General features: G+C 38.3%; 1 protein-coding gene across 1 annotated transcript; it reads right to left on the bottom strand.

The window, feature by feature from the left end:
• Positions 1–7,153: 7,153 nt before the first annotated feature.
• Smp_147630 (putative adp-ribosylglycohydrolase) lies at positions 7,154–20,525 on the bottom strand (the record flags this gene model as incomplete). The annotated part of the gene is made up of 6 exons (XM_018795566.1): positions 7,154–7,366; positions 8,181–8,269; positions 13,266–13,566; positions 19,341–19,554; positions 20,246–20,351; positions 20,390–20,525. The coding sequence occupies 6 exons, from the start codon at positions 20,523–20,525 to the stop codon at positions 7,154–7,156; spliced, it is 1,059 nt and encodes a 352-aa protein (XP_018649866.1).
• Between the last annotated feature and the right edge of the window lie 548 nt (positions 20,526–21,073).

Here is a 21,073-nt window from a genome sequence, read left to right as displayed (position 1 = left end):
CCATTGTACACCCGTTAGCTTATTCACATCCTGTTGTCGATCCTTCAGTGGCCGAGTGGATAACTCAATGGCGTTTGAAGTGAAAGGTACTTTGTTCGAGTCCCAGAGTGAACATCAACTCTGAGATGCATTTACATCCGGCTGACGAGTCCCAAATAGGACGAAACGCGCGTCTAGCTGGATTCCACTGCTAGCCACTATCCATCTTTGTTTACAGTGGTATAAACTTGATAATCTTATCAATATAAACCTTTGATTTCATCAATTATTGATTATATAGATCTAAAGATATTCTCATAGATTATGTTCAAGTTTTACAATGTAGTATTGATGCGTCATTTGTCATGTATACCCTCTTCTTTTTGGATGAATAAAGGATAACATTAAAGCGATAACCATCTACATTTCTTATTTTAATTTTACCATCATTTTAACATATTCTATGTTTTATATTAGTTATTTAAACGTAACAGGGAAATGAACTCTCATTCTTATGTAATCAATCTTGTGCTTGTTATTCATATGGGTTTACTGATATTTATCTGATTAAAAATAAATTTAGGATACGTTTTCTTACAAATTATATTCAATTGAAATATTATTGAAAACCTTGAGTGTATTAAATGTTGTTTCTTTTTTAATTCGACGAACCTTATCACTACACGCTGTTGAATACATGAATTTTTAATCATTTAGTGATTGTAAAAATGAGATATCTTAACCACAATATAGTATCACGAAGAATTAATTTATACATTTAGCGCTCAATGATAAGTTACTTTGTAATACTTGTAGCGCTAAATAAATCTCCAAAATCAATAACTATGTAAGTGTTCGACATTTGATGCTGACCATATTACTTTTAATGGACTCATCTAGCTGAAGGCGCTCGGTCAAGCATCCGCACCAGATCACGAGTGGTTATGCTGTGCTCAACTTCTCCTACAACCGCTGTCCAGCTTAGATCAGTCAATTCCCAATATATTGATAACTTATCAAATATATCTTCGAACCTCTTCGCTTCTGACTTTTGATTTCACTGAGCTGGCACGTTTCAAATATAGGTGTTACTGGTTAAGATGTTGTCAAACCCTGAATACTTGTGGCGTCTTCAGTGGTGAGCCCAGTGTGATCTGGTACACCTGTTTGTTAACTGTGGATCTGTTTTTTGTCGAAACTTTATATATCATTTTTTTAATTTAATTTTTATGTATTGTGGTTTTTTTTTACTTCAGATATACGACACATTTCTGGGGCAAAATAATTTAGTTGCAGACGCTTTGTCTCGTATAACATCCTTGGACAGTTTCCAAGGAATCAACCTTCTTAAACTCGCCCAGCTTCAAAAAGAAGACACTGATCTTCAGAACGTGTTATCTTCAACAGACCTAAAACTGCATATTAAACAGATGGGAACAGGTAAGGAGACCTTATTATGCGACACATCTACAGGTAGGGATCGCCCAATCGTGACGAAACATTACAGACAAGACATCTTCAATACGTTGCACAAACTTTCTTATCCATGTGTTCGTGCAACCACCAAGCTCATAGCAGAACGATTCTGTTGGCCTGGTATGAATAAAGACATGAGGGAGTAGGCACGCTCTTGTGTAAGCTGCCAGAAATCTAAGATCATTAGACACAACAAGTGTCCCTTAGGCTCTTTCAAAACTCCTGATGCTCGTTCCGACCATGTTCATTTAGATATGGTAGGACTTTTACCAGATTCAAATGGATACTCTTATATTTTAACCTGCGTAGACCGTTACACTCGATGGACAGAAACAGTACCTATTAAGGACATTACTGCTGAGACAGTGACCCGCGCCTTCGTCGAACGATGGATAGCGAATTTCGGCTGCCTTTCTACCATTACTACAGGCCGCGGACGCCAGTTTGAATCTGGACTTTTCCGTTGTCTGATCACACTACTAGGAATCACTCGCTCCCGAACGTCCGCCTACCACCCACAAGTAAACGGGTTGGTAGAACGCTTTCATCAAGAGCTTAAAGCTTCACTCTCAGCTGAAAATGTTTCACACTGGACCGACGCTCTTCCAGTCGTCTTACTAAGTATTCGCAATGACTGAAAGCTGACATTGGATATACTGAAACTCAACTCGTTTATGAAATGACACTCATACTTTCAGGAGGATTCATCGATTCTTCATCTTCTTCAATGAATATGGTTTTGAACTCCTACACGAGCAAGCTTACAAACACAATGTGTTCAGTTAAACCTGTTTCCACTTGGCCTCAATCAACTGATGTTTTCGTTCAACCTACCTTGCGATATAGTACTCACGTCTTTGCACGTCGCAATTCACTTCGACGACCTCTGGAATTGGCATACAAAGGACCCTTCAAAGTTCGTCAGCGTGAATCCAAGTACTATATCATCGATAAGAATGAAACTAATCATAGCATTAACATCGATCGCCTCAAAGCCGCGTATTTAAAAGGAAACCCTGTTCATATCGATTTTCCTTCGATACAATCGAAAAACAAGAGTCCCACATTTACGATAATTCACTCGATAATCAACAATCAAGATGACATTTTGGCGGTATCTTACAACAGACTAAAAACAACGCTTTCTGGAAGAAGATTAATGCTTCCAAAACATGTAAGCGATAACTGCACGTAACACGCTACATGACACTTTGTTTCGTTTCTAATTTTCTTTGTATTATGTCAAAAAAAACAATTTTCGGTATACTTATATATACACATATTCCGAAAAAAATTTTTCGTCTTGCTACTATGCTCGCTTATATGTGTATACTCTTACTTCTTTCAAAAAAATCCAAAAAAAGCATTCTGCATGCTATTGCATGTTTACGAAACGCATATATATGAGTTTATTTCCATTTTTCACCCACTTTGTGTCTTTACGCACGTACGAGTGTAATTCCATATACACTTACATATCCTTTATTTTCCTTTTCCAGAATTGTTGGAAGAGACGAAAAAATGACAAAGTTTACGATGAGTCGAAATTCTCGTTGCACCTGTTTCTTCATTACTATATTGTACCACATGGAGCCTTATAGTAAGGAAAGACGACCAGACGCTGCTGAACATAGCAAGCTAACAGAAGAGTGTTTACCAGCGATAAACGCGTTGGGTCTAAATTTCTGACTGGCAACGTCTTAATGTCATCAGTATCCAGCTGGGGGGGGGAATGACCCCCAGAATCAGTAACTCTGTAAGTCATCGACATTTGATGCTGACCATATTACTTTTAATGGACTCATCTAGCTGAAGGCGCTCGGTCAAGCATCCACACCAAATCACGAGTGGGTACGCTGTGCTCAACTTCTCCTACAACCGCTATCCAGTTTAGATCAGTCAATTCCTAATGTATTGATAACTTATCAAATATATCTCCGGAACTCTTCGCTTCTGACTTTTGATTTCACTGAGTTGGTAAGTTTCAATTATAGGTGTTACTAGTTAAGATGTTGTCAAACTCCAAATACCTGTGGCATTTTCATACTGGATGTCAATAATTTATGTATATATTGCAAATTAAAATGAGTTGTTTATTGCAAAATGTAACAAGGCACTTAAATGTGGTAGATGAATCTGACGTATCTCTCTAATCAAGAAGATACTACATTTCTGACTGAGAGCGTTATGAACTGGGCAAACATTGACGTCTATTAATCGCTGTAAATATCAACTAACCACTCGTAAATTCCACTTTGAAAAAGGAATTTATATCACTTTACTATGAAGAGAGAAATCAAATAGCACAATTTTGAAACTAAGACTGAAAATAGTTGCCCAGAAAACATATTATGGTGTCGAATATTTCATATTTAGGTAGACTAGGTATTTGCTTCCATATAGACCCCAACATCGCATAAATGTTTACATCCCATTTACTAAGTTCCATGTGTGTAGACCCACACTCAGGGAGGAGCGATCGAACAATATAATCTTGGCTGGTGAAACATGACTAAGTGGCACATGAATTAGTTAACATCACATGACCAATAAATACAATGAGATTACCATGCCCTGTAATGTTGAAACATAATTAAAACAGGCCATACGATTGACCTTACATCGTCCTTCAAGTCTTTGTGTAGAATTTGTTGATGACGCATTTTTAGGATTGTGGAAGCCTTGGCCAACAAAACCGAATCTCCTTTGTGTGTATAAAAGCAATTTTTTTCTAACCTTGAATCTGTCCTGATTATCTTTAATCCAATGTAATAGTTAGATTTGTGTGACACCTTTTTTCTTCTCATATTATCTTTTCTCTCCTCTATTTCTAATTATCACATTTCATTTCTCTGAACTTTTATTCGGATGACCTTCACTAGTTTTCAAAATAATAACAAGTATATATGTGACTAGTTTCTAATGCCAATGCGCAATATCGTAAATTATTCGAATATATTAAATGGAAATCACTGGATGCTGGCACAGTGGTTCCAAAGGTTAAGAGCTTGTAGTGAAACTTAAAAGTCTTTAGTTTAATATGGCTCGGTAACTCAGAGTCTAGCATTGAATAAAAAGAGAACTGGTAATATTTCAACTTTCATGAAACTTGGATATGGGTAGAAGGGAGATTTTATGCAATGATGATATATACGGTTATTTTACCAGTTATATAGAACAAACATCATATGCGCACGTCAATATGTAACCATTAATTCAACATTTATGCAGAGTTAAGTATGCTGAACGTAATAAGTGAAGTAATACACTTCAACAAAGTTATCGAGGTGAGATGTATGCATCTCCGAAGTTCATTCAGTCAATCTCTTATCAAGTACAAACTGTTTAGAAACTTCAATCTCTAAATTAAACAACCGTATATAGAAATATGATAGACTATTTTGATATTTCTGAAACGCAAAACGTCATTGTACTAGTAAACGCAAATATAGGATATGCAAGATAGTTTCTATAGATTTCGGATATGGATGATATGGGAGCTATGGGCATAGAAACATAATCATATGATAGAGATTATTGAGAAAATAATAATACAACCATCAATTGAAAAGAAAGAACGAGAACAGCCAAACCTGTCTTGGAGGATGCAAAAATTGGTAAGCAAAAAGCTCGAAATACAACTAAAAAACCAAATATCAAAGTATTGTAGACAGTAGTTATGACGATTCTACAGTTAATCTATTATAGAAGGACTAGACAAAAACTTTTAGTTTATTTTCTGTCTAGGAAACAAGTGAACGTGATTAATAAACACAAACTTACGATATGATGGTGATTTAAGAATGCAGAAATGGTCAACATCAATGCAGTAAATTACAATAAAAAGTTCGAATGCACTATTCGAGATTGAAGAACACAGCTATCTAGTGATGAAAATCCAAATAAAATAGTATCAGCCTCTGAAACAGAACTGTTAAGTGGAAAAACGATTTGACGAAATTTTCTCCCCAAAATATTTAGTATTATTATTAATGCACTCATAGTTTTACAGGCTGTTGTACAACAATTCCTGATACTGCTATCCAACGACTAGCAGCTACGTATTTGTGTTTAAAACAACGGTTACCTGCTTGAAGTGATCATAAATATAATTTTGCAACTTCATGATAGGATACTTCCTATGATGAATGGCTTTATTTGTGAGAGGTCAATTTGATTGTGTAATGGGGTCTATATTACATGGTGAATAATTGCACGTTAAATAAGTACCAAGCACTTGTTACCAGCTTCTTGCTTTTATTGTTAAATTATTAAGATTTTTGATGTGATATTGATGTTGGTTTGTTCTCTGAGCTGGGTGGTGTGATATTGTTACAAACAGGAATATACCCGCATGATTATAATTTACACATGACCAACTGAATCATATACAACACAATGATTACTTTCCTTCTATCTACGAATTGTGTTAACCTTAACAGGATCTTCCATAAATTTTCCCTTTCAGGTCATGAATTATACGATACTTGTCAGTCAGTGACATTAGGAGTGTAAATTGAGGAAGTCCGATTTGCACGAAAAAGCCGTTAGTCGACAAAATAACTCAGAGTTACTCAACACGACTAAAAGCCAATTGACACAAGAGATAGAGGGTTACAATCCTCATTTTACAAGAGTAATCACTTCAACTGCGTTATTTCATACTTGAACAACTGACACAAGGAAATCGCCTAACTAAATAAGAGACAAGAATAAATCAGATATCCTAATGGGAAGGAAATGGCTGGTAATCACAATATTCAACCTACCCGAAGCTAACATTTTACTAACAAATTTAACAGCAAACTCTAAGTAAAACATATTGGAATGATGTATCACGCACTTTGATAAGTTTGCGTTGTTATCATCTTTACTTTCTTCTCACCACCTTGTTCCGTGTTTATTTTTTATACTACTTATTAATATTCAGTACATAGTTCGTAGTTCCTAACAATTTCCGCTCTTATATTGTCACGTAGGTTTGTCGCGTAATATTTTAAAATATTTACAGGTACTTACAACATAACTGCTTTCTTTCGATCTCTGTATCAGTTATTCATGATTTTGTATGGTCGTTAAATATTTGTTTGTTTTAGGTTCCCTTTTTGCTTGTTGACAAACTGTTATCACTTTTGTAAGTCATAATTATACTCCTTGTTATAATTGCAGGAATTCATTTTTCTTTCAGACGCCCTAAGAACCACAGATACCTCACAAGTTGGGATTTATAACTAATATCTATTTATTCATCAATGAAGAACTGCTTTTGAAAGAGACCGTTGTTTTATGAACTTAGGTCTCGTGCATATCTCATTCGTATGATTAGAAGCTTCGGTAGATTTAACAGAAACATTAGAAAACACGATACTTTACGATATATTTAAATAGACTTGATAGTATGGGAAATTCGGTACAGACATCAATAGTTTACCATTAATAAGAGGTATTATGATACACTTATATTCAAGAAGTTCATCTAACACAAGTTTAGATAATTGCTAAACAAAATCATCTAAGACATTTCAGTAAGAAAATACTAAGATGAGCCAAAATTATGGCTAATTCAAATGCTTCTATTATAGAATTATATCTGTTAAAAAAAAGTTGTAAAATTAATTTTTACATGATTATGATAGGATCAAACGTCACTTGATTCTTCAGTGCTTTTTCAGGTCGATTAGATTATAATGACAAAATTTCATCTGATTTGTAGCCTGTTACTTAACCAACTAGCATATTCTTCAATTTCTTCATAACTTTCACAAAGTGTAATAATGTTTCTTAGTATAGTTGAATTAATGTCATTTGGAATGCCAATATATCCACCAGCTAATGCAGTAGCCATACAACCAATGGTATCAGTGTCACCACCTAATCCAATCGATAAGACGATAGAACGTAGAGGAGGTGACTAAGAACAGAAAGAAAACAATCAAATTATATATATAATTATGTATTTAATAATTTTTTGAAGTAATCACAAACCTATATGTTTAACTAGTAATAAAATACAGAATGATGGAGACTGGCCTTAGGAAAATTTCGTATAAGATATATTAGACTCCAACTTAGTGATTAAAAGATACATTTATTGAGAGAACTGACTGTCATGAGTTAGGTTCTCACATGGGGCCGTACGCACAGATGAGGAGCTGCCTCAAGAGTTAAGACAAAGCACCTTCCCAATCCGATCCAGTTTTTAATAGTTTTCTAGTTTATTTCAATTAATTATGGTAGTTATCTTGACAACATTTACGAAGTAGCCTTCAACTTGTAGTGGGTTAAAAAACACATCAAAACAGCCTCTGCCAGGGAAGTCCTACTCACTGCCTTCTCGTGGCACTACTGTTGTTTACGAAATTAAGAGGACAAAAAGCGAATGTCCGGCGCTTTAACCGGGTTGGTAGACACGGAAAGTTCACTTAGGGGAGTTGGAAAACCCTGATTCCAAACCAATGGTGCACATGGGCTCCAGTATCCCGAAGGAATAAATGGCGCATGAACCAATCTTCCTAAGATGCTCCACTGCCTTGTGGACTAGGCCTTCAGGTCAAAGGCTCGGAGTGTGGCTCTCTAAGAAAATCACCTGCTTCAGTCTGAGCACCTGAGCAGTATCACAGCCCTCACACAAATCAAATGAGATTTGTGAGGCGCATATTTATCTGGTGCCTTTTTGTACCAATATTTATGTGTTTAAATAAAAAAACAAACAAAAGATATCTCACATCAAATTCGATTCCGTCTATAGGTTTTAAACTACGCAGAAATACATATAATGCAGTTGGAACAGAGTTGATGGCTTTTAAATTATTACCTAGAGCGCAGTAGAAAAACAAAAAGTAATAAGTTAGTAAAGTGTCAAGTTAAGATCAATATAACAGTAATATAATAAATCGCGTGAATAAAATACATAGTAAGAGAGTCTCGTCTTGTTAATCGCGGTAATAACAATAGTAATAGTTATAATAATAACGTTGTGTGATTATAATACGCAATAAGCGGTGTTGTCAAAGTAATTATGTTAAAAACGTGCACGTGTTCTTGTTCACTACACAAGGAGGATCAATGCAGAGAGAACAAAACTACTTTTTCACACTATCCTAACGTCTTTTATTTTCATAGTCCAGGACTATGATATGTGTGTAGGAGTATAAGTGGTCGGTTGACGATATATAAAGTACGGCTTGTTTGGAGCGGTGACGTCGTGGTTAAAGCATCCTCCTTTTAGCCACTAGTTCCCAGATTTGAACCCCAGTATACCTAGTTCAGTTTAGAAAACCAGTTAGTATAATTAGCCTTCACAATAAAGGTTTTGTTCATACGCCTATGTAGCCCTCCTAAGGTAACTGCCAGTCCAGAGCCCGGATAAGGGAGGACGGTTGTGCATGGGGTTAGCAACCACATCCCGTAGAAAACAACAACGCCAAAAAGATGCTAGCCAGAGGAAACAATTAAAATAATTTAAACTTTGTCCTTCGAGTTGAAGAACCTTCATTTGGAAGAGTTATAACGCCTCGTGGTGAAAGCCAACATTATTCGGAAGCAATGGGGTCGATACGCCTTCTAACAACCAAATCAACTATTAATATAGGTACATGGAATATCCGGACAATGAAGTGACCGGGAGGACTAACCAAATAGCTCGGTGCTCGGAATAATTGAAACTTATTGGACGTAAGCTGGACAGAAAAGACTAAATTCGGGAGAGGTACTGTTGTTCTCTGGTCATGAAGAAGATGCTTCGCACATACGAGGAGTTGTAATAATGCTTTCCAAGGATGCACGGAAAGCACTTATAAAATGGGGATCTTGTGAACCTAAGCTCATCAAAGCACCCTTCAAAACAAAGAAGGAGGGTATCACAATGAATATCATCCAGTGTTATGCACCCATCAGTGATACAGATGATGATAAATACCAGTCTTACGAGAGGCTGAAAATGATAGTGATGAAGTGCCCAGGAAGGGTTCTGACAACCCAGATGGCCGACCTAGACGTCAAAGTCTGAATGGAAAACAACGAGTATAAAGATATGACGACATGGAATTACTAACGCCTGTTACCCCTCGTGGAGGAGCATAGGCCGCCCACCAGAATTCTCCATCCAACCCTGTTCTGGGCAATCCTTTCCAGTTAACATTCATCTTTTTCATATCTGCTTCTATTTCCCAACGTAATGTGTTCTTTGGCCTTCCTCTTTTCCGCTTCCAAGTTAGGGCTTGCCTTGTGATGCAGTTTGGTTATTTCCTTAATGTATGTCCGATCCACTTCCAACGTCTTTTCCTAATTCCCTCGCCAGCTGGAAGCTGATTTATCCTCTCTCATAAAACGCTGTTGCCGATGGTATCCGGCCAGTGAATGTTGAGTACTTTGCGTAAACAACTGTTTATAAATACTCGTACCTTCTTGATGATGGTTGTAGTAGTCCCCCACGTTTCAGCTCCGTAAAGTAGGACTGTCTCGACGTTCGTATTGAAGATTCTCAATTTGAAATTAGTTGACAGTTGTGTTGAGCTCCGTATGTTCTTCAATTGTAGGAATGTTGACCTTGTTTTGTCAATCCTCGCCTTTACATATGTATCAGATCCTCCTTGTTTATCAATGATGCTTCACAGGTACGTGAATGTTTCCACCTCTTCCAGAGTTTCTCCATCAAGTGTGATTGGCTTGGTGTTCTCCGTGTTGCATTTGAGAATCTTGCTTTTTCCTTTGTGTATGTTGAGGCCTATTGATGCAGAGGCTGCTGTGCACGACCGATCCTTACGGAATCCAGCATGTTGATCTCGAAGTTGGGCGTCTACTGCGTCTTTTATCCGGTTGAGCAACACTCTTGGAACTGGTAACAGTGCGATGCCTCTGTAATTCTCACATATGCTCATATCTTGTTTCTTTGGTATCTTGATGAGGTATCCTTCTTTCCAGTCCGTCGGCAGTTGTTCCTCCCCCCAAGTCTTCTTGAATAGAATGTGAAGCATGTTTGTTGTTACTTCAATGTCTGACTTCAGAGCTTCGGCTGGTAAAATGTCAGGTCCTGCTGCTTTTCCGTCCTTGATTTGTCTGATACCCATCTTGATTTCTTCGGTCGTTGGTAGAGTGACATCTATAGGAGGGTCTGTGTGTGCTGCTTCGATGTCAGTTAGATTCAATGGGGCTGGTCTATTCAGCAGTTCCTCGAAGTATTCTGCCCATCTTTTCCTCTGTTCTTGAATCCCCATGATTGTTTTTCCTTCTTTGTCCATGACTGGTCTCTCCGGTTTGCTATATCTCCCTGCTAGTTTCTTCGTTGTTTCATATTCCCTTCTCTTGCAGCTTTTTCCGCCGTCGTTGTTAGTCCTCCCACGAATTTCTGCTTGTCGACTCTAATGCTTTTCTTCAATTGTTTGTTTGCTTCTGCGTACTCCGCTTGTGCCTTGAATTTCTCTGCTCGTGTTCGACTGTTGTTAATTGATGTCTTCTTGTTCTTTCTTTCTTCAATCTTATCCAGGGTTCCCATAGAGATCCATTCCTTGTGATGATGCTTCTTAGGACCAAGAACCTCCTGATACGTTGAAGTTAGTGCTCCTTTGATCCCATTCCAGTTGTCCTCCAAAGTAGTTTCTTGTTTTTTCTGTAGGTCCTGTAAAGATTGGAACCTGTTGTTGAGAGTTATTTTGAATTCGTTGAGTTTGTAAATATCTCGAACGAAGGCTGTAGTGAACCTTTGTAATGCTGTTTCCCCAATTGTCCAGTGTTTCTTTAGCTTCAGTTTCATCTTGGCCACAACCAGGTGAGGATCTCATTCTATGTCAGCTCCTCTCCTGGTTCTTACATCTTCCATTGCCATTCGGAATTTTTTGTTGACACAAATATGATCTATCTGGTTCTCTATGGTGAGGTCTGGTGAGACCCATGTAGCTTTATGTATACGTTTGTGTGGAAATATTGTGCCGCCTATAACCAATTTGTTGAACGCACATATATTTGCAAATCTCTCCCCATTTTCATTTCTCTCTCCTAGTCCATGTCGTCCAATTATGTCTTCGTATCCTGTGCTGTCCACTCCGACTTTAACATTTAGATCTCCCATCAGGATGGTGAGGTCCTTTCTTGAGCACTTAGCTATGATTGATTGCAGCCTCGAGTAGAACTGATATTTATCGTCGTCATTTCTATCATTGGTGGGTGCATAACATTGAATAACATTCATTGTGAACCCTTCCTTCTTTGTTTTGAATATCCTATATCCGTGAGATTCCCATCCTACAAGTGCGTTTCGTGCTTCTCTGGACAGCATTAGAGCAACTCCCTGAGTGCATGGAGCTTTTACCAATGGGTTTCGCTGACTTTGAGTGCTTCCAAATTGTATCTCCTAATTTCCGTTGCTATTTGACTGGTCTTCCCAGTCTCCCACATTGTCCGGACATTCCGTGTACTTACAAAATTTGTTGCTCTGGTTGTTAGAAGGAGCAACGGCCTCGTGACTTCCGACGAATCTCGGCTCTCATCATGAGGCACCATAATTCTTCCTTCAAATTCCAGGGCAGAGTTTAAGTGGTTTGAATTATTTTTTCTGGTTAGCGTTATTTTAGCGAGTTAGTTTTCTACGGGATTGGGTCGCCAACCCCATGCCCAACCCTCCTCCTTTACCCGGGCTTGGGACCGGCAGTAACTATAGAAGAGCTACCGGCGGAGTTACGACATGGACTGACGGAAAGGAAAGAAATCGGTGGGAGATTTGCAAGTTTATGTGCCTTCAACAAAATGGTTATAGGTGGCACTATATTCCCTGACAAAGGCATACATAAATCCACATGGGTCTCACTGGACCACACCACAGAGAACCACGTAATCCCTGCAAAAAAATTAAAAAGTGAGTAGAAAACTCCAACAGTCTGAGAAGTCGGGATGGCCATCAGACAAATAAAGAGTGGGTAAGTAGCAGGACCAGACAACGTACCAGCTTAAGCACTGGAGTCAGACATCGATTTAGCTGCAAAGATGCACTACATCCTATTTAGAAAGATTTGGAAGGAAGAACAAGTGCCGATAGACTGAAAAGGAGGTGTTTCTATCCAACCGCGTTCTGATTTGGAGAGTTGCCGGGCGAAATAATGTCCAAGAGTACTAAGCAATAATAGTTAGGTCGTAATAAAATAAATCATAACAGAAGGATACCTCATTAAGTTACCGAAGAAAGGAAATCTCAGAAACTTCATGAAATTATTTCCCTTTATCAATTCGAATAAAGTCAAAACAACAATTATTTGATCAGAAGTTCAAAGCGCGCCCCACTTACTTCAATTTAAGAAGTCGAGTAGCTTTATTAGTACTCTCACATAGACTATGGATCACGGCCAAATACATTAACATATACTTGATAAATCAGTTACGTGAATTATTGCAGATTCATTCAGTGCCTAAATAAATACCTGTCTTCAGTGGTCATTTCCAAAAGTCACACAGAGAAACATATATTATTATGTTGAATGTTTGTCAATTATTTAAGATATTTGTGTTTTGTTTGCTTAGTTAATAAAACCCGACAGATTCAAAAATAAGGTTTTTAGTATGTGCAATTAAACTTCGTTGACGACTCTACACTCTTAGTCTAGGCTTTATTTTAAATAGTATCGAAGTATCCATCTGTATTCTCCAATCTCTCCATGTAATATCCAGAACACTTTATGCTTTATATGAGTGTTCATTGGCCTATCATGAAGAACAAAAATCTTCAGAATGTACATCGGAAAGTTGAATAAACTTGATGATCAAGGATTTATACATATACGTTGGAAGCAAAATAAATGTTTCTCGCGAAAAAATAAACCTACCCAATCGATCGACAATATTTGTAACTGATGGTTGTTTATCGTCTATCAAGAGATATTTAACTATTTGTAATTTTTCTTTATAAGCATCAAGTGCTTCTAACCAATTGGGTTGTTTAAAATTTACAAAATATTCTGTTTTCTCTAGTTTTTCTAATAAGTTATCGATGAAGGTTACATAATCCAGTTGTATATGATCATGTATTAAAGAGAAAATCATTTGTATAGCATATGCTTGCATAAGTGCTCCACATATAGCCAGTGGATGGGTATGAGTTAACCGAGTAACATCGATAATTATTTTCTGAAATACAATGATAATGTAACATAAAGGCGCTAGCTTGTGGATGACGTTTGAAGATAAATATATAACAGAAGATACTGGCTTAAAATCAATTGATGGGTCCGTTAGAGTATGAACAGTTCTTCACTGGTTAAAATAAATTAATTAGGTTTGGATTGAACTTTTAAATTTAATGCATCTGAAATCGAAATCTCGATTGCGTTTATAAAGTCATGAATGACCTATTTCTAAGTATTACAGAAAAGCACGTCCAACAATAAAGTGAAGCCTCTACCAAGTTGCATCTATGCCTTTACGATTTTAATTTTATATTACAGTTAATAAAAATTCCATGACAATCAGTGAACATCGATCATATCTTTTGTTAAAAATTTGACAGAAATTCATGATCGGACATAAGCACATCCCTCACTGTACTTCTTGACATGATTTGACAATACCAAATGATTGACTGACATTAAGCTGTTGATGTAGGGGGTCTTCGACTTTGAGGTTTCCCATCACGAAATGATCTGGGTTAAACAACCAATTAAATAAATAAAGCATTGGATATCTGTTTTGGCCTAGTATGGGACCCGTCAATGGTGAGCATCCATGATACTAACAAAATCAGTCCATAACGTGTTATAAAATTAAAAGGAATTTTGTTATTAGTAAGCACTACAATTAAACCACATAGTTCAGAAACTTGAAAACACCAAAAGCATCCATATGAGCTGCAAATCTTCATTATTTAACTGAAACGTATAAATGCGAATTAAAATGTCTATGAGTAAATCTTTAAAGTATGCAAGCTATGAGATAACCTGAATTCTGGCCTTATTCATAACTGACATTATCCTGCTTTTATTATGTAAGATATTCCTTCTTAAGAGATCTGGTAAAGGAACCGGATTAGTAGTGATTTGGAAGAGTAATCACACAACCAAACGGACACTTGTTAGAAGTTGGTAGCCTACAACGTGTATATGTTTATGTTTGTAGGATTAACCCCATACTTTCCGAATTTAACTATTGGTATCCGAAATTCATGGCGTAAGAAGTATGTTGTTTTTAAGATATACCTTACTTGACCTCTTTTCTTGTTGTCTGTTGAAATGAACACCATTAAAAACAACGTGTTATTATTGGTCGTACTGATTAACACTAATCGGCAGATAAAATGTTAGTGGTTTTATCTTTGAATAAGCTGTCGTAACGTTTATTGTGGCCTGTAATCTCATAACCTTATGGGGAAACTAAAAAGTAATCATTGGCAGTCTACTTATTTGGTAGCCAAATTAAGTTTCATAAACATCATAGCGTGATATACCTTTTATTTCGTATACATTGAACGTTATCTAAAATATATGGTTCATATTCTTGATATCACCTAGGAATATCAAGCTAGTAGTGTAAAAAATTAGTAAAACATATCATTTCGATACATTTCTTGATTTTTTTCAAAAAAACGTCTGAATTACTTCAAAAATGATATTCAATTCCCTTTTCACTTAAAACAAGTCGAGATATCCTGAGAAATTCGAACAACTATAAGTACGTTTCTCCAATCTGATTGTAAACTGGTGAAATATTATGCTGCAGTACACGATAATGCGAACTGCTTTTAAAATTTTTAAACAAAGGTTAGACTGCCAAACACTCAATACACATAATACACAAGATACAAGCTTTCTCTTAATTTTTATGAAGAACACTAGGGACTATTTCACATACATTCTGTACAATCATCCGATTTCAAACACGTGATTTCCCTGATCGTTGCTGCTACCTTGACGTGGTGGTCGGGCTTGCCTATCGTGATGATCCAATCGAGCTATGCTGGCTGGAACAATCGTTCCTCGAGGTCCTAACATGCCAGACAGGTCGGTTGGAGAGCGGTAAGACCAAAAGCAGCAAACTCAAAGTCCGAAGGCGAAGTCGTACTGCTGACTGTACAGAGGTGTGACGGCAGTAAGGTGTTTCCTTCAGACAACCAGCATGATAGCGATGCTGCCTTCCCACAAGGAGGGGTGGGGTTAGAAAAGGTCGACCCTAAAAATGCACACCTCGCCTTATCCCACGGATATCCGTCTCCGGCGGTAAGGTTTTCTTTGAAGAACGGAGCTAACACAAAAACTACCCACAAAAAGGTCGTGTGTGACCGACCTCAAGCAGTTGTCCCTTGGGCACTGCGGTCACGCTCTCAGGTCATTAAGACCACTTCTAACCCAATTTCCTTTTCAGGTACCTCTAGAAGAACCCTTCCACGGTGTGGGCAACCGGGAAGTGATAACTGCCCTCATACCTCTAACAACACTCAAGACCACTGTATTCATAATCAATCTCCTTCTTCAATTCCTACTATTCCTTCTACCTTGACTTTCAACACTAAACTTCCTCTTTCGGTTTCCTCCTCAAGTGTCACCATGGCCAACGATTCTAGTGCGCGAAATGCTGTCCCAGGTCTACTAAAACCTCGCTCCAAACTACACATTGGAGCCTTCAACGTACGTACCCTATGCCAAATCGGTCAACAGGCCTCCTTAGCCAAAACTTTAGAATCTCGTACCATTGATGTATGCTGTGTCTCCGAAACACGCATACAGGATCCCAGTGTGGTCATTCACTTGACCTCACCTCGCCAAAATGGACAGCCGACGAAATACACCCTCCGTGTATCTGGCGACCCGTTGGCTAGTTCTCGCGGACTTGCAGGTGTAGACATAGCACTAAGTACAAAGGCAGAACAGGCACTACTAGAATGGATCCCCGTTAACAGTCGCCTGTGTGCTGTCCGGCTAAATGGCTCCGTAAGAACTCGGAAGGATAGGGACACACGTCGTTGCCTTTTCGTCGTTTCTGCCTACGCTCCCACTGACTGCAGCCATGATGAAGTAAAAGATGACTTTTACAGAAAACTCTCTGAGCTTCTTCAGAAAGCTAAGCGCTCAGACATAGTAGTCGTAGCGGGTGACTTTAATGCCCAGGTAGGCAGCTTAAATCGAACAGAAAGACATTTAGGTGGGTGTTTTAGTATTCCGGCTCAACGAACCGATAATGGTGACCGTCTGTTGCAACTATGCTCAGACAATCGTTTATTTTTAGCAAGCACTAATTTTAAACATAAGGAGAGACATCGTCTAACATGGCGACCACCTGCACCAAACCAACGATGGACTCAAATAGACCATATTGCCATCAGTCATCGTTGGAGAGGCTCAATAGAAGATTGTCGCCCGTATTGGAATACTTGTTTAGACTCTGATCACGCTTTAATACGAGCGCGCATTTGTCTGCGCCTCAATGGACGCAGGAAAATTGCACTAAGAAGACCCATTAGGATTGAACTGGAGGATGAGAAAGCCAAATGCGAATTCCAGAAACAACTGAGTTCACATCTAGGCAGTTCTGTAAACGAGACTGACCCAGATGCTGCTTGGAAAGACATACGAACAGCTGTGGAAGCAGCAGTCACATCTATTAGTCATTTAAACCATAGGGCTCCAAAAAACCAGTGGATTTCCTCTAAGTCTATTTCACTGATGGATTCGCGTAAACTCATCCCATCAGGCTCTGAACACGACGAAGAGCGTAAACAAATTAGATCTAGGTTAACTAAAAGTCTAAGGAACAATCGTGAGCAGTGGTGGGCAACGAAAGCAAAAGAGATGGAAAAGGCAGCGGCTGTAGGCAACACCAGGCAACTATTCAGACTAATAAAAGAAACCGGAATTAAGAAGTCAAGTGTAAGTGAGACAATCTCGGAAAAAGACGGAACCCTTATCTGCTCTCAACCTAAACGTTTAGAACGATGGGCGGAACACTTTAAGGAGCAGTTTAGCTGGCCTTCGGCTACTGCACAACTACCCACTATTCCTAGAAAACCTGAATGGAACATTGAAGTAGGCCCCCCGACCCTACTTGAAGTTCAAAAGGCTATAGGTAATCTGAAACGAGGAAGAGCAGCTGGTCCTGATGGATTGGCCCCAGAGGTCTTTAAATATGGTGGTCCAATTTTAGCGATTAGGTTGACTAATATTCTGGCTAAAATCTGGGAGACGGATGTAATCCCATCCGACTGGTCACAATCACTGATTGTCCCAATATATAAAAAGGGGTCAAAATCATCCTGCGATAACCATAGAGGGATTAGTCTGACTAACATAGTATCTAAAATACTAGCCTCAATAATTATCGAGCGCCTAACTAAGACTCATGAACTGCAAACACGAGAAAATCAGGCTGGCTTCAGACCTGGTCGTGGCTGTATCGACCACATATTCACCATTCGTCAAGTTTTAGAGCACAGACACGCTTATCGGCGTCCGACAATGATAGTTTTTCTTGACTTGAAAGCAGCATTTGACTCTGTAGACCGAGAGGTTCTGTGGCAGTGTCTGTCATTGGAAGGTGTACCTGAGAAGTACATAAACCTTGTAAAGGCTCTTTACTCGAACACTATTAGTCGAGTGAGAGCTTATGGCGAACTGTCATATGATTTTACAACCTCAAGTGGTGTCCGTCAAGGCTGTCCACTATCCCCGTTTTTGTTTAACTTCATTATAGACCTGTTGCTGAAAATAACACTCTCTTCGACTGAATTTTCAGGAATTGATCTCCTACCAGGGGGACCACTAAGCGACTTAGAATACGCAGATGACATAGTCCTGTTTGGTGAAGACGCTGGCAAAATGCAGAGTCTTCTGTTGGAACTCAGTAATAATGCCAGGATGTTTGGGATGCGTTTCTCCCCATCCAAATGTAAATTGTTACTCCAGGACTGGCCTGCGTCAACACCCGAACTAAGGATAGGGAGTGAAGTAGTCGAACGCGTCGACAACTTCACTTATCTTGGAAGTCTGATCAGCCCTAATGGGTTGGTGTCTGACGAAATCTCAGCACGGATTCAAAAAGCTCGTTTGGCTTTTGCCAACTTACGTCACCTATGGCGAAGACGAGATATCCGTCTATCAATTAAGGGACGAGTATACTGCGCATCAGTTCGCTCTGTTCTACTTTACGGCTGTGAAACATGGCCATTAAGAGTAGAAGATACTCGTAGGTTACTAGTATTTGACCACAGATGCCTTAGAAATATTGCTCGCATCTGCTGGGATAACCGGGTAAGTAATAGTGAGGTTAGACGCAGGGTATTAGGGAACGATGGTAAATCAGTTGATGAGGTGATGAATCTTCATCGACTGAGATGGTTGGGCCATGTGTTACGTATGCCTGAACACCGATTACCACGACGCGCTATTATGACTAGTATTGGGGATTGTTGGAAGAGAGTTAGGGGCGGCCAAACCAAAACATGGCATCAGTGTTTGAAGTCACTAACTTCTAGCCTGAGCCATGTTGGCAGATGCAGACTACCTGGTTGGGGTCCGCGTGACTATCGTAACCAATGGTTGGAGACTCTAGATGACATGGCTCAGAATCGATCACAATGGCGTAGGTGTATACACTCCTTATCTTCCCTTAAACCTTGAGACTAAAATAGCTTTATATCTCCCTTCCTGTACTATATCCTTATATACAACCTATAATTTATATACTACTACCAACACTAAATTAACTACTATGAATCCGGTGTTCATCTTGTTGTGCTAACGAGGTATGGCAACTTGGATCGATGCATATGTGTGCCTGGTCCTACGTTGTAGCTGACTGACTGACTGAAACACGTGATTTGTAATAAATTCGCTGTTGGCCCGAAAATATTATTTTTAAGTATATAAACAATTATAATTGATAAAACGGAAAGAATAGTTATCTGAAGGACAACTCACTTCAAAATCACGTTTAGAATATTGTAATCCATATAGCGCTGCAGGTGCGATTCTCATAGCTCCACCGTTACCATATGATCCTGTCCCATTAAATAAATCAGCAGCATGAGCATAGGGATCTTTATAGTTCACCATCTTAAGTGAGTAAAAGGTGCGTCCAATAGAACCACCATAGCACCTATGTGATCCATTTTCAAAGTAGTCAGTAGTGAACCTGATAATATGGAGGAGGTCATTTTGCAAACACTTGGTAAATCAACCCATAGAGGTGACAAAAAACAACTTAAGGAGTACTAACCTGATCTTTTTAATGAGATAGAAACGAAAATTTTCAAGCTCATTTATTTAAATCAAAATAAAGTGAGCTGCTCAACAATGTACTATATCAATATGGTTTTCAAAAACGTGAACGGCCAAAAAGGAAACACACAGATAGGGAAAAAAAGTCGGAAAACTTTCGCTATTAATTTCTCGTTGTTGAGTCGCAAATATATTGTTGATGGCGTACTGATTAGTAGGAAGTCATATTACTCTAAACAGTAAATGTATGTTTTGCGAATAGCAAAGCAAGAGTGACTTTTTTTATCCTGACAAAATTTTGACTCTGTTTTCTGCTACCAGTATATTTGGCGAAGCTTTATTGTAACATGGTACAGTATCATTCGGCTTTATAAATTGATCGAGAAAGATGATATCTTTTATTAACCGATAGCGTTAGTATGACTTCGACAATTTGATTAAGCCTTGTGAATAATAAAACCAGTTATTTAGGTACAATGGAACCGAATAAGACGCATGACGGCTACTATAATTAAAAATCAAATATCAGAGATTATATAGGGAAGACAGGTCCTCAATATTTTTTGTGAGTCCAAAATATGAACGACAAAACTATTTCTACTTACTCTTTGGCCAAATGTTCTGCATCGAGGCTATTCCTAGCCCTTAACGACCGGAGAATCGCAAGACTCATTTGTGTATCATCGCTGTACATCAACTGTTTAGTTTCAACTAAAGACACAGATTAGAAACGGAAACTTTGTACACACGGCCATTGATTGACCTTTGCAGCAGTTCCAAAGGAGTGCTGAACTTTACTGCTGGTTTGCCCTCGTACAAGAATCCATAACAATCTCCCATCAAGCCCCCAATCAATACACCACGGCAGAAAGACAAGTAATCCATTGTGTGAAGACAAGTATGTTTGAGTCTTCTGATTACTTGAAACCTGGGTAAACCAAAGAACAATTATTAAAATCAACGCATTTTGTTAGGCTAAGCTTACTGAACAATCTGTATATTATTCAGAACTGTAAAACAAAAAGAGTGGATTCTGTACTCCTGAAAATTTTTGCTCGGATTGTTGGTGATTTTAAGTATGTATGGGCACTAATGTTGATAATCTTTTAAGAACCTTGAAGAGAAAACTAGTTAAAAGACTGATTGAGGCCAGGAATGCAGAATATAGTTTGAACTACAATTGGTTTTAAAGTACATTTTTGGTTTTCTTTAGAAGGAATTACGAAATAGTGTCATTTCTTTAGCAATCAAATCCCGCCGCTTCCCGACATATTACAAAATATCTCGCATTTATTTCCAGGCGATCCTTCAAATGTTTAACTGTAGACAGGGATATAAAAGCGCTGTCACTGAAATAAAACTTGAAAGTAATTTATTTACTCTGGAGAAGTGGCTTGCATTAAATTGAGAAACGTCAGAAACACGAATTTCTA

The sequence above is a fragment of the Schistosoma mansoni genome, chromosome 2, assembly GCF_000237925.1.
Source record: "Schistosoma mansoni strain Puerto Rico chromosome 2, complete genome".
In the NCBI taxonomy this organism is placed as follows: domain Eukaryota; kingdom Metazoa; phylum Platyhelminthes; class Trematoda; order Strigeidida; family Schistosomatidae; genus Schistosoma; species Schistosoma mansoni.
Note: the sequence above shows the minus strand (reverse complement) of the source record. Positions and strands in the feature narration are given on the sequence as shown.